This window comes from Struthio camelus, chromosome 5 (genome assembly GCF_040807025.1).
Source record: "Struthio camelus isolate bStrCam1 chromosome 5, bStrCam1.hap1, whole genome shotgun sequence".
NCBI lineage: Eukaryota > Metazoa > Chordata > Aves > Struthioniformes > Struthionidae > Struthio > Struthio camelus.
In genome coordinates this window covers 32921425-32934681 of record NC_090946.1, presented here as the reverse complement: position 1 = coordinate 32934681, position 13257 = coordinate 32921425, and the positions used below count along the sequence as shown (strand labels likewise).

The window sequence follows — 13257 nt, the reverse complement described above, 5'->3', positions numbered from 1 at the left end:
AAAATACATTTCTGTATATTATGATTGAAGACATTTCTAGACTTAATCAGGTCTTGTGCACTGAAATATACAATGTATTATATATATATGCTAGGATTGAAAATACTTGTACTTTAAACACAATATGCAGTGTCTCTATTTTTTTCCCCGTTTCTTTTCTTTTCCCCTTAGTCTTGGGACAGTGCCAGCTATAATTGGCCTTCTTTTTCAAAGCTTTTCATAAGTCAAAAAAATGAATATTTTTACCATACCTCTTTATGTTTGTATTCTCTTCTCAGTGATTTTTCTAAAACTTTAGCTTCATATTCTGCTCTGGGATGATCCTGTGAAGTAAGTCATATTTAAGAAAAAGCAAAATTATCTATTTTCTATATCAGCCACATATAAATGAATGGCAGGTTGATTTCCTGATAATTTCCAAGTTTTCCATCATTTCTGTCAATTGATAGTTGACTGTAGACCAAAGAAAATGTAATAATACCATACCGTTCTAATTCTACAGCAGGAACAACCAATCTGCACTCCCTATCAGACATAACCCTATGCAGATTAAATTTAATACATAAGAGTATACAGCACAACCTGAAGAGAGCGCAGTTCAAAGCACGTGTTATGCTTGGATTTCAATTTCTTTTCTTTTTTATAAAAATTAGATTTTGTATGCTGTTAACTGTAATTTCCGTGATCCTCAGCTCATGAGCAAAACTTATCTGCTGTAAATATGCAAAATATGCAGCTTTGGGAACCCACACAATTGCCAGCTGGTCTTCAGATGGACCGAGGCTATACGTTCTAGTCCTATCTTTGACAACATCCACAGATTGTGCATATACATTGAAGGAGAGGATGTAGGAAACACAGAAATACAAAGAAAGAGACAGCTAAAAGATTCAGAAAGTGCTCAGAATTATGCATTGGATGGAAAATAGAATGGATCTGAAAAAAGTCTGAACAAGTGGAGAGGGGAAGGGTGTAAAGGAAAAAAGAATCAGTGGAGTTCTAAAGAAAATCTGATGCTGGAAAAAGAAAAGGCAGAGATCAAAAGATGGCTTTCACCAGTAGACATGTAACAAAAAAGGTAGGGGTAACTAAAAAAAAAAAAAAGTTTTCCAAACCTTGACTGCCTCCTTCAGGAAACCAGAAAAAATCCCACAAAAAAAAGAAAAACAAAACACAAAAATTTGATTACTGAACTGTTGCAGATTATATTGCATTTATATTTTAAAATCACATGAAACTAAATCATAGGTACAGCAGATGGCTAGACATTACCAGAGGAATTCGGTCTACTTATGTTTTAAAATGATATTTTTCTAACATTATTGTGAACATTGCATGAACTAAAAACAAAAAAAACAACAACAAATCCCACAGAAGATGAGACGCTTTGTATTTTAGCACATCATTTGAGACCCTCACTCCCTACAGCACATGGTACCAACTTAATCACCAAAATTAGAAATAGGAGGTGCTTAAGCTCTTAACTGAACTCAAGATTGTATTATCTAGAGTTGACTATAGAAAGTAAAGAATAAAATATTATTTATTAACAGCTGCTGCCTCTGGTCACACAACATCGTAGCTGTGTAGAGCTCTGAACTCAGACATGAAGGAGATAGTCATCGGAAAGATACAGTTAATCCTTTCCACTTTCATGTCTGCTAACAACTAGTTACCAAAAATAAAAGCACGGTATAGTATCCAGGAAATAAATCCCCATATTGTCTCCCGATAAAGTAGATATGATCTAGCAAAGTGCATGGCATAGAGGCTGCTTCCATAGAGTCCCTCAATATATTATGGAGGGGATAAATCTGTTAAGAGGGGATAATTCCAGCAGCAAGATTTCTGGGTGGCAGAGGGGAACAGTAACTGTACCAGGCTCACCAGGCTGCACGGCACACTGTTTAGCAAAGGGCCCGGGAAGTATTCATTTCAACAAATTTAACAACATTTGTTGTGCACCTAATTAGAACATCTAGTGATACGACAAGCACAGTTGTATTCGTTTTAATAATAACAATAGTAAAAAAATCCATGCAGATAGACAGTAAAGTAGTGAGCTTTTATACAAAGTTTAAGTTCTAGCTCAGACTTTGTGGTGGGAAGGCCATAGCTTTTTGAATATGATGGGACAATAGAGAAGACCTGCATTGCATGCCGCAGTCTGTTCTGAAATGTATTAAAGTCAAAGGCAGGACTGCATCGGCAGTTACTTGGTTATGATCTAGGGAGGAGGTTACTTGTTGTAAAATTACAAAATTAAAATCAAAAGGTGACTCTAATACAGATTCTCAACTGGCTGAATATTTTCTCTCCTTTCTTTCTAGAATTTCATTGATTCTTAATATCCTTTCTTTGTACAGATTTGTCTCTTTTTACTTTCACACAATTTAGCACATTTAGTATAAATGTGGCTGAGATTTTTTTTGGCATATGCAAAAAATACCACCTCCACATTTGCGTCCCTCCCAGTGCCCCAAACCCACATGTCTGGCAATATTTTCTTAGATATTTGCCAAGTCGGGACTTGATCCTCCATCATTAAAGTTAATGGGAATTTTTCAGTGCTCTTTTATAATGCTGTAACTTTATCAACTTCAATACGTTCATTACTGATTTACAGCAGTGCGAGATGAATGAGGTCTACGGTTGTTAGCACCCTGACAGCAGCCAGGGAGTAATGTATGAGCTGTATATTCCATGCCTGCGCTGCTAGGTGTGACCTGACTACATATTTAAAAAAAATAGATTTTGTGGCTATACAATTATGTTTCTATAGCAACAATGCGTACTAGTCATACCCTTGCTATAAAAAACTCAAATAGTCATGTACAGGATTTTCCTTTCTTTTACATGATGGAATACTGCAGGAGTAGTATTCCATGAAGCAATGTCTAGCAGCTCAAAGTAAAAAACTACTTATAATACAATGATGGAAGTCAAAAAGTCAGAACTTAAGGGACAAACCTCCTCCTCTTCAAACCCAGTCAGGTCCCACCTGTAGTTGAGACGCATCTGTTTTCTCTTCCAGTGTTCCATAAACGTAGCAGCTGAAACAACAGATTTTAAAACAATTATTTGGATATTTTATAAAGAGTCTTTGAAATTGTATCAGCCTGGGTTAGAATTTGTCCTAAATCTGGAACTGCTGTGAATAGGCATGCTGGCCAAACTCATTTTCACCTAGGTTGGTGTAAATCTGCAGGTTCTGATCTCTGAAAGGTCTCAGGAGGTGCAATATTGTATAGTACACAGGGCCAGTTTAACTTTATTCCATTTCTGTTTCTCTTTCATTCAGCAGTAATGTCTATTTGGGAAATATTGATAATCAGTTCTGGGAGGCCCCCCCCCCTTTTTTTATTGTAAGCTAAAAGAAATGGCATTTATTATAACCACACCTTCACGTAGGAAGAAATTTTTAAGGGGTCTAAGAAAGTCAGACACCCAAACTTAAATTTCCACACGTGACTAATGATATGGTTGGTCTTGATCTGCATATAAACCTGCCCATAAATCTGAACAAAACTGGCTCTTTGATACAAAATATAGCTAATTTAAAGCCTTATACTGTGTCTAGCATGTTAAAGCAGTTATATTTCTAAATGTGTGCTTTTATTGGTATAGTTATTCCCTCAAATACATTAAGCATTGTATATTGTTATAATTACATCCATCTAGTGGTTACAAGGGTATGGCGAGCTCTAATAATCACATCCAAACTGACACACTCATGCCAGTGTAAAAGCTGCAGGTGGGCAGATGATTAAAGAGAAATACTTTTAGGTCTTTTTAGCATTAGCAACATGGACATTTTCTTTTTCCTTGCGGAAGACTCACAGAAAAGAAACATCATTAAAGTCGTTCTTGAGTCACAACAAATAATCCTAGCCCAAATCAGTCTATCTGCCTCTGGGATTGAGGAAGTTCTCAGAGGACATATTTAGATGCTGGGAATACACCAGTACTGTATAATAAATAAATGATTATGAAAGAGGCAAGTCTACCGAGAAATGGGGTCCCCAGGGGAATTCTCTGCAGTGAGTATAAACAGATGTGCTCAGAAACATTTGCCATCATGTTCAGATAAACTGGAGGCAGAGAGGGGGTAACAAAGTTGACTATAGAGGAATGGACACTATGATGACTGGAACCAGGTTATGGCCATAGCATTCATTAGTCTCTCAGGTGAAACTCCCATGAGCAATACTTATAACTCAGCCCTTGGTACAAGCCATACGCTTCCTGTAAATCAGTAATATCATAATTGTATCTTAAAAGAGTCTGTGTCACGATCCTGGAATTCCCTCCCCTTTTCACACCTCTGGGAGTTCCTGCCCTGTGGTCTACGGTTTCCATGTCAAAGAGAAATATGAAAAATGAAAGATACTTTGTTTCTTAGTGCTACTAGAAACCATTTTATGGGATTGACTTACAAAAATGTAAAATGAAAATATTACATCTGAAACACAGCCAGCTGTTAGTTCATTTGAAAAGCAGCGAGTGAACGTGCCAGGTATAATGCAGTAGCAAAGCACCGCCTCTTTGCCAAGTGTACCTGCATTTTCATATTTCATCTGGGCCTATAAACATAAATGGAGCTGAAATATTCCAAAAGGTTATTGTCCAGATTATTACCTCATCTGGATTCTCTGAGATCTTTAATGTCTCTTCATACCAAAGCTTCAGGTCTACGCCTTAGGAGAAAAAGTCAGTACCACTCAATACAAGGTAAGATTCAGGGTTGGGGCCAGGAGAGTCTGCTCTTTTGGGGAACAGCATTTTGTGCTATCATCTATGCTTAGCAGTGAACTTGTGACAGAGGCCCAATTCAGCGCTAAAGCTGTTTTAACTCTCATGGAAGTGTAGTTCTCCAGGATGTCAAAATATTTTCATCATAAAAGGAAAGCCTAGCCAAAAGGCTGCTCGCAACAACACCCTGGAACTTGGAATAATTTCCTTCTTATGCTAAGGACTCCCTGTGTCACCCTAGCAGGTTACTTAGGTTCCCTCTGTCTCAATTCTTCAACTACACATGAACATAATAAACCTTTTCCTTAGATGTAGAGGTGCTCAGAAATGGCACTGGACAATATACATCTACCTATATTTAGACATGACCAGTTTTTGTTTCCTTAAAAAATAAAGTGCTAAATTAATTTAAAAATTTGTTTTGACAAATCCTTTGGAAGTGAAGTTTGCAAATAATGCAAATTCATAACATTGGCCTTTTTTTTTTTTTTTTTTTTTTAGAAAAAGTCTTGATTTTTCCCAACTCACACTGACTTTTTTTTGAAACCACAATTATTTTATACAGTATTACACCAAAATAAAATGTTATGTTGACCCAGAAGAACCTGAGGTATTTTGCTTCCCCAAAAAAGAATTGCTTTTCATTCTGTTACAGACAGGGAGAGAACATATTCATAGAATTGCACTTAAAGATGATATGATTCCCATTCCAAAACTATCTCAGATATTAAGCCTCATTCTGCACAGAGCCTAAAAACTGGCTTCTCCCAATCTGGCTTCCTTTGCCCAAAAATGTCAAAAATGGAAGGAGGGACGGGTAACTCTCTGCTAAGGAAAGGGAACCAAACAGTGTTACTCTTTGGACAAGAGAATATTAAGTTTGGAGATCCATGGAGGGTTCACAGTAACAGTAAATGAGGGAGAGAGAAATTGATATTTGATTCCCTGCATGAGCGAATCAGACTATTTAAAGTCTCTGACATGCAGCATCCTGCTTTGAGGTATATCACATTTCTCCATATATGTAACATGGCAAGATGATCTTTAAGACAGCGATGATCTTTAAGACTCTGCTGCAAAGCTGGTTTAGTTCAGCTAGAACAAACGAAAACTTGAGCTATGTTTTTAGGTCAAATATAATCCAAAACAGGTTCTTTGAACACTGTTTACAGGAGGACCAAATATCTTCTTGTGCTATCTCACTGATACTGGCAGTATGTGACTAGGGGAGGAGTCCTGGCGGTACCTGAGCACCGAGTCCCTCTCGAAGGGAATCTGGTGCCTGGTGGCTTCCCGACAGAGCCGGTCTCCTGACCCAGTAAGGAATGACACCAGGACAACAATAACGCCTGGCCCTTACACAGCCCTTGATAACCCTCCCTGAGCCCTTTGTAGCCATCCCTGCACACACACTCACAGAGATTTCAGGGGCGTTTAACAGTTTTTGAAAGTTTTACAGCTGAGAAAAGAAACAAAAAGGTTAAATATCTTGCTCAAAATACAGCAGTAGTCAGCACCAGAAAAACACCTATAATGTCGCAGTTGTGGGTTCATGGTCTACACATATGACATCTGTTTCCTGATAAACTTAATTGCATCTCAGAGCACACTCAAGAATCAATCATGGTTTGTCCTGAGACATTAGAGGCCATTATACTTCCCTGCTGAGCCCTCCCCTCAAACCCAAAGTACATTAATACATTTTTTCTGTAATGTTCTAAAGTGGAAGCTGGCTCTGCAAATAGATTTTGTTGGCAAGCTATGCAATCCCGTTAATGAAATTTTGACATGCCACACAGCAGTTTTATGACAGATGCTTAACAATTTCATTTGATATTCATCTTGAGCAACTTTTTAAATTTTTAGCCTTCAGTGCAGAAAATAAATTTTGGGGTGACAGTTTCATGGGAGAAAAAAAAAAAAAAGAGTAGTTCTTTATATAATTAACTGTCTGAGTATAAATATGCTGCTTTATCTCTTTTGTTTTTTCCTGTTGTACTTTAAATAATTAAAAACTTAACATCAAGTCATATATCTTCTTACCCCAGAGAGCCATGAAGACAGAGAAGAAGACAGTTGCAGGGTTATCAAACAGATGACTTGCACGAGCAGTTGCACAAGCAGAGCTCATTTTCCAGTAACTGCATGTTCTGTCACATAAGGGACACATGGTGATATTGTTCCTCTGGTCACACATTTCCATACTGCAAAGAAGCAGCAAGATATGCAAAAAGTAAGATCGGAATAGCTCATCTTCCATGCTCCGACAATCTTTTCTGACAGGCTATTCTCCTCTGAACAGTATCTGTTTCTGAATGCACATCTGGTCTGCAGGACCCTCATAACGCTTTGCATCTCTTGTTCCCAGTGAACAGCACTGTTGGTAACCCACACTGCCATAGGGGTCAGACTCCTCAAACAAGACCGATTTCCTGCTCCATCCTCAGTCCAGCTCATACTCCAGTGAGTAACAGTGTCTTTAGAGATATCGTTAGGATATGTGTAAGGCTGTATACTTTTTATTACAGGATCTTACAGTAAAAAAAAAAATCTTGTTTCAAAATACTAATTATAGCGCTAATACTAATTATAAGGTAAAAAGGAAGCGCTGAGTATCAATACTCTGGAGTTTAACCTCTCTGTACTCCATCCATGCAATCCCAATAGTGACACTCCCCTTGACTTTCTCCAACTGTTGGAAGTGGTATAAAGCACTCTTAAGGAACAAAAGCATCTAGTTTCTGACATCCATTAATCTGCTTTGCCATTCATTGTTTATGGTTCTTGTTTAAACTATATTATTTTCATCTACAGCTGATGATGGATGCAGGACTAACAATGCAAAATCACAGGGTGTTAAAAACATTACAATACAAAACCTACTGAAAACCTGAAAACAGTAGGACATCCAGACTTTGTTAATATGACCACAATTGCCTAGTTTAGACATGTACATTCTTGATTTATCTTTATCTCACACAATATGCTCCTGACCATTTTATGATAGGAAGCATCAACACTTATCATTAGCAGCATTTTGTTAGTTTGCTTTAACATTAATTTACATAAGATCTACGTTAGGAAAAAAAACAAAACAAAACTGAGCAATCAGCCAAAAATTATTTTCGTTTAGCACATTAGTGCAACACTACAAGTAATAGTAACGATTTAAAGATGCAGTTCAGTTCTGAGACCCGCTCCCAGCCCTTGGTAGAGCTCCACCACTTACTGGAAACAGAAATCAGCAGGACTGCAAGACAGCCCATCTGTGTGGGGTTGTCCTCATTGTATGTGCAGCTTCCAAGAAAGGAAGCATGCAGGGCACGAGGACAGAAAGTGGTCAGAGCGCACTGTACTCTGGCAGTCACCCGCTGGCAGACAGGTCCCTAGAAGCCATGGCCAGCAAACAGATTAAAGCAGTCTGTCAGACTACAGATGGCACAGGGCAAGCCCTAGAAAATCAGGAGCCACAACTTCAGTTGTGCTCACCCTAGACATTACTGACAACATTTATATCAACAGGTGACATTTTATTTTGAGTTTCTAGTTGCCTCCAATAATAGAAGAAAAATCTGCTATTCAGCAGAAAATCCTTTGGTTAGCCCATGCTGAAAGCAGAATGCTCCTCATAACCCACAATGCTAATGCTCCCCCTGTACAAACCCCCCAAATCATTTTCTCCTATCACCTGTAATCGGCCTAAATTAGCCTACAGAAGCAGCATTTGTTGCTGTTTTACCTTGGAATATTCTCATCCACAGTTGCACAGCCATAAAGAAAAACGATAATCCCTACAATTGAAGCTGGAATAAGCATTTGCGTATAAACTCCCAGCCAGGCAAAATATAGTCCAATCTTCTCTCCAAAGTATTTTCTGAAATACATTGAAGGAAACAAAAAGAGAGAGAGAAAGAAATGTTTCCTATTACTTAAAATATAACATGGCTAAAATTATGAAGCACAGCTGGATTAAGCATGGAGAAATTAAGATGTGATGACCAGTGGGAATTTTTTTTCCCCTCAGAGGGCTCTCTTTCTCATGATGCTTGGAATTAGTCCAGTAATACAGGCACCAAGAAAGGCAGTCATTCCAACTGTCAATTTCTTCTACTTTTCTGCTGCATAAATTAGTATCTTTGGATCTTCTGTGAGAGCTAATCCTTTCTAAAAAGCACCTCATTTTCTTTAACATATTTACTCCAGAGAGTCTCAGCTCTCACCATGAGCTAACAGAATTATTTGCGAATATTGAAATCCTGCACTCTTCTGAGCACCTAAAACTTCCGAGCTGTGCTGTGATTTTAGATGTGTGGGGCAAGCCGGCAGAAATCTAGAATAGGGGAGTGTGACTTCATTCTCGCTGGGCTATTAATTAAAACAGAACTACCAGCCCAAGTGTAACTTCTGTCTGAAATCACTCAAGTATGATGCTGCAATAGCACAACTCAATAAATGCGTCTTTTTCTAGTTCTTTCGCATTTTTTGCGTATCCCACAATCTATGAAGTGCTGAAGTGCCAGAACCGAGAAGCACTGTGAGGGTGTGCATATACTGTGCAAACTGTGGTGCAGGATCCCTGACTTAGCCCTATTTGCCTGAGCTCCAGAGCTGGCGTGTCAACTTTCTTCTGCACCTAGCCCAGTTTGCCTCATTTCCTTTAAGTTAATTGCATATACACCGATTAAACACCATGACCTGGTTGCAGCACTGCGCTATAGTCTTTCTGGAGTTCGGCACCATGTGCCGCGGCCCAGCGTAGACGTGTCCTCCCTCCCCACGGGGAGACCACTGCTTGTTCCAGATGGGGAGTCACCACAGGCAGCAGTCACCTGCTCCTGCCCCATCCCCTGCAAGCCTTCACACTATCTGGGACACAGCAGCTTGTTTCTAAACCCATGGAAAATTGCTGATTTTGTCTAAAAGCCAGGGAACTTTCCATTCTCAGGAGCCCCACTGGGTAGTACCCAAGGACAGAAGTGTGTGCAGGCACATCAGCATGTATAATAAAGCATTAGTTTACATAACTTTAAAGCAAAGTTGGAAGCAAAACATTACACTGGCATTTCTCACCTCACCAGGTCAATGGGCTGATACTTATAAAAGACTCCATAGCTTGCCCACTCCTCACACAGGAGCTGCAAAACAGAAAGAAAAGCTAAAGCCAGAGCACTTCAAATGACCAGTTTCTCCTCTTGTTCTAGCAAACTGCAGAGCTCACGCTGTGATGTCGTCTCACCACCTTGTGGTTTCAACATATAACTCAGTCCGCCAATACAGGCAGTCTGCATTAAAATAAAATTTGATGATTTGGCATGCTATAATAAAGTGATGCGTTCTAGTGCATTAAAAGGCTCTTCAGCAACAGGGCTGATGGATAACTACTACAGAGAGATGGGGAGGGTAGTCCTGATTTTATGATTTGTAGCAGGTGTTTAGCAGAACAGATGCAAAGGATGAATAGGCTTTGAGCTGTTAGACAAAATGAACTTGAATAAACGGGTTTGTTTTCACTATACTAATATTCAGCATCCATCAAGAGGAAATGTGCAGAAGTGCCCTGAAGGCTGCATTGAAGAGCTGTTCAGAAGAACGTGATGCTTTCTTTTAGTTAGGATATGGGCCAAGGAAAAAAAACAATCCCCTTTAGCCATTTATAAAATTGAATCCCTCACGAAAATAGGTTCTTCTGAGACCTTCAACTTATCTTTTACTTTGTAAAATATACAAATAGTACTTCTCAGATCTGATTTTTTAAATTCAAGTCAACGGAGCAAACAAGAAATTAGCATGCATGTATGTACAAAAAATATTGGATAAAATAGATGGTGCTCACTGACCACCAGGTATATTCTCCCATTACCTTAGCAACTTCTATGGAACAAGGGAGAAAAGTCTTGAAAACGTTATTTTTACTCTGCTTTAGAATATACTGAGATTTCTTTCAACCATATTTCCTACAGGTCACAATCAACTCTCTATGTTTGGGGAACAACTGATGCTTTGGGATCCCTCAACATTCACGTGCACTAGCTGAGATTATCCTTTTACTATTTGTTTCCTTTTTACAGTCTAGGTTTGTGCTGAAAATTAGATCCTTTTTCAGTGACCTAAGCTGGTCAAGTATAGCAGAAAAGTACTGAACTAAGGAGATTTTGCATCCATGCCATTTTTCAATTTTGTATAGCACTTCAAACATAAAGATAATATAGATGTTTGTAGTTAAAATACAAATGCATTATCTCATTTATTCTGACACTTATCAGCCTGATATTCAAAGCACAGCTTCAAATACATGATTATAGGAAATCAGTACACTAGCCCTAAACATTTACTTCATTTCTATGCCTCAAATCTTTAATTTTGTTGTAAAAAAGGCACTGCCTGGCCTAGCACTTGATTAGATTAACAAAAGCTTCAAGAAGCCAGAAGAGACATGCCAAAACATGTCAAAAGATTATCTGAAGGAACTAGAAGTCAAAAGCCAAGGTAAACATTTGAAAACACACAGTGAACTTGTGAAATAAGTGAATTCATGAGGTTTTGAAAGTTAGTAACAAAGATGATACTCCAGATGCTTTGATAAAATGTAGATTTTGAACCTATTTTTGTTTGAGCAACGTATTGCTTAATAATGAAATGACACATACGTGGTATTTTCAAGGTAAATCAACAGAGGGAAGAAAAAGAAAAAGAAAGAAAGAATGAAAAAAGTTGTTCCTAGACCTGAAAATCAGGAACCTGGTTCTTAGCTTTGTTGCTGACAACAGTAGCTGGCTTTTGGTGAGCCACTTACACCTTAAGGCCCAACCAATAAGCCTTTATTTTTGGGTGCCTATTTTTATATAGCCAACTTGGAGGGCTTTAGATCTGCTTTTCATATGCCCTGAGTTCCACACTTTTCCACAGGCTTCCTCTGGAGATGTGACCAGGAAGCAAGCCTGAAAGCAAAGTTAGCGTGTTTCAAGTCCAAGAGCCCAAAACATATAGCACCGTTATTTAGCAACTTCTCCCAAGAGAACTGGTCTTAGCCTCCCTACTTCAGGTCTTGTTTGCTGACCAGAAAAAAGTGCATGTCTTCTTTGGAAAAGTGTGATCAGAAGTATGTATTACTTCCGTGCTGAACTTAGGAAATCAACCTTGCTGCAAAGCATAGATAAATTGGCATTTTCTGACAAACAGCATTTCCTTACAATAATCTCTATCAGCTTTACTACAGTAAATGAATGTCTTTCAGCGTATAGACAATAAAAACAACCCATAAACCACACAGTTTAAACTACAGACTTAGGTAAAAAGTGATACATGTGCATCAGTATACATCCACGGGGCAGGCTCTGGTTGAACAGCACATATTAGAACTTAGCTGAGGTACAAGGGAATGAATACTTATCAGAAATACGACAATCTTTATCCTTCTATCATTTTTTTGTTTATGTTTTTGATTCCCTCTTTGCTCCCCCACAGGCCTGATTCTGATTCTCCCACTCAGATTAGGACAGATTAGCAGATTATTTCACCAGAAGTTGGAGTGCTTAAGTCAGAGCTCTTTGTGGAGTGAAGCAGGATTTACGTCACATATGGATATCAGACTACGGCTGAGTATATTCTCATCAGATCTGGCCTGAAATTACATCACACAAACTTTAGGAGAAGTTGTATGTAAATGCTACCAACACTCTTACCAACGTGGAGAGAAGTGTACCACTATCAGCTTGGTAATTTATACGTATCAATACTGCACTCCACACTGGGGCAGATTTAAAAACTGAAAAGTACTTAAGTACTTCTACTGCATGGCGTTTGGTGCCTTTCCATGGTATTTGCTGTGAAATCTTGTCAAATGTCCAGATTCCAACAGGTGACTTCAGGCTGAGACACTTGCAAACATGCCGAAATCCCTTATATCAACTTACTTTTCTGTCATTAGGTTCAACGTTTTCACCTTCATAGTCACCCTTTAAAAAAAGAAAATTTGAGTCATCCAGCGAGTCGCACCCAGAGCTGCTATGCATCTTGCATACCCATGTATCCCACTCACTTAATGCATCAAAAACAGAAAAGCAATCTGTAAAACAATGCTGTATTTTAGGAGTTCATTTGTCATAGCACACTTTGTCTTCTGTCATCAAGCACATTAAGAAAGAGTAATAACATCTGTCATGGTGGAAAAAGGAATGAATAAGTGATAAAGGTGGCCTAAAAATGTCAAGGGAAAGGATGTGGTATTTCCGTGGCGTTTGGGGTTCAGCTCAGTCCACTTTAAAGAGAAGAGCCCAGCAGAGAGCTGATCCATATCCAGACCCTCTAAACATTCAGGGCTGATTAGATTTGAGGTTTTAATTTGGAGCTATTTTTAAATACAATAAAGGAGCAAACTAAGACAATAAATAAGTTATATATATCAGTAGCTATCTAAAGACGTTAAACGAGCACATGCAGAGCAGTTTATTTAACCGTTTTGGATTTGTAAATTATATCATTGTAGTTTAAGAAGGAGCGCCTGAC

At 38.5% G+C, this 13257-nt stretch overlaps 1 protein-coding gene across 4 annotated transcripts in view; it reads right to left on the bottom strand.

Annotated features, from left to right (window-relative positions):
• Nucleotides 1-13257, bottom strand: part of ANO1 (anoctamin 1) — a 90218-nt gene that overhangs the window by 21148 nt on the left and 55813 nt on the right. For all 4 annotated transcript variants that reach the window (XM_068945411.1, XM_068945413.1, XM_068945415.1 and 1 more), the window contains 7 exons: nt 12666-12707; nt 9823-9887; nt 8492-8626; nt 6796-6956; nt 2971-3053; nt 1116-1127; nt 252-323 (listed from right to left, as the gene is read on the bottom strand). In XM_068945411.1, coding sequence (XP_068801512.1) covers nt 252-323; nt 1116-1127; nt 2971-3053; nt 6796-6956; nt 8492-8626; nt 9823-9887; nt 12666-12707 — 570 coding nt within the window. The remainder of the gene's footprint in view (nt 1-251; nt 324-1115; nt 1128-2970; nt 3054-6795; nt 6957-8491; nt 8627-9822; nt 9888-12665; nt 12708-13257) is intronic.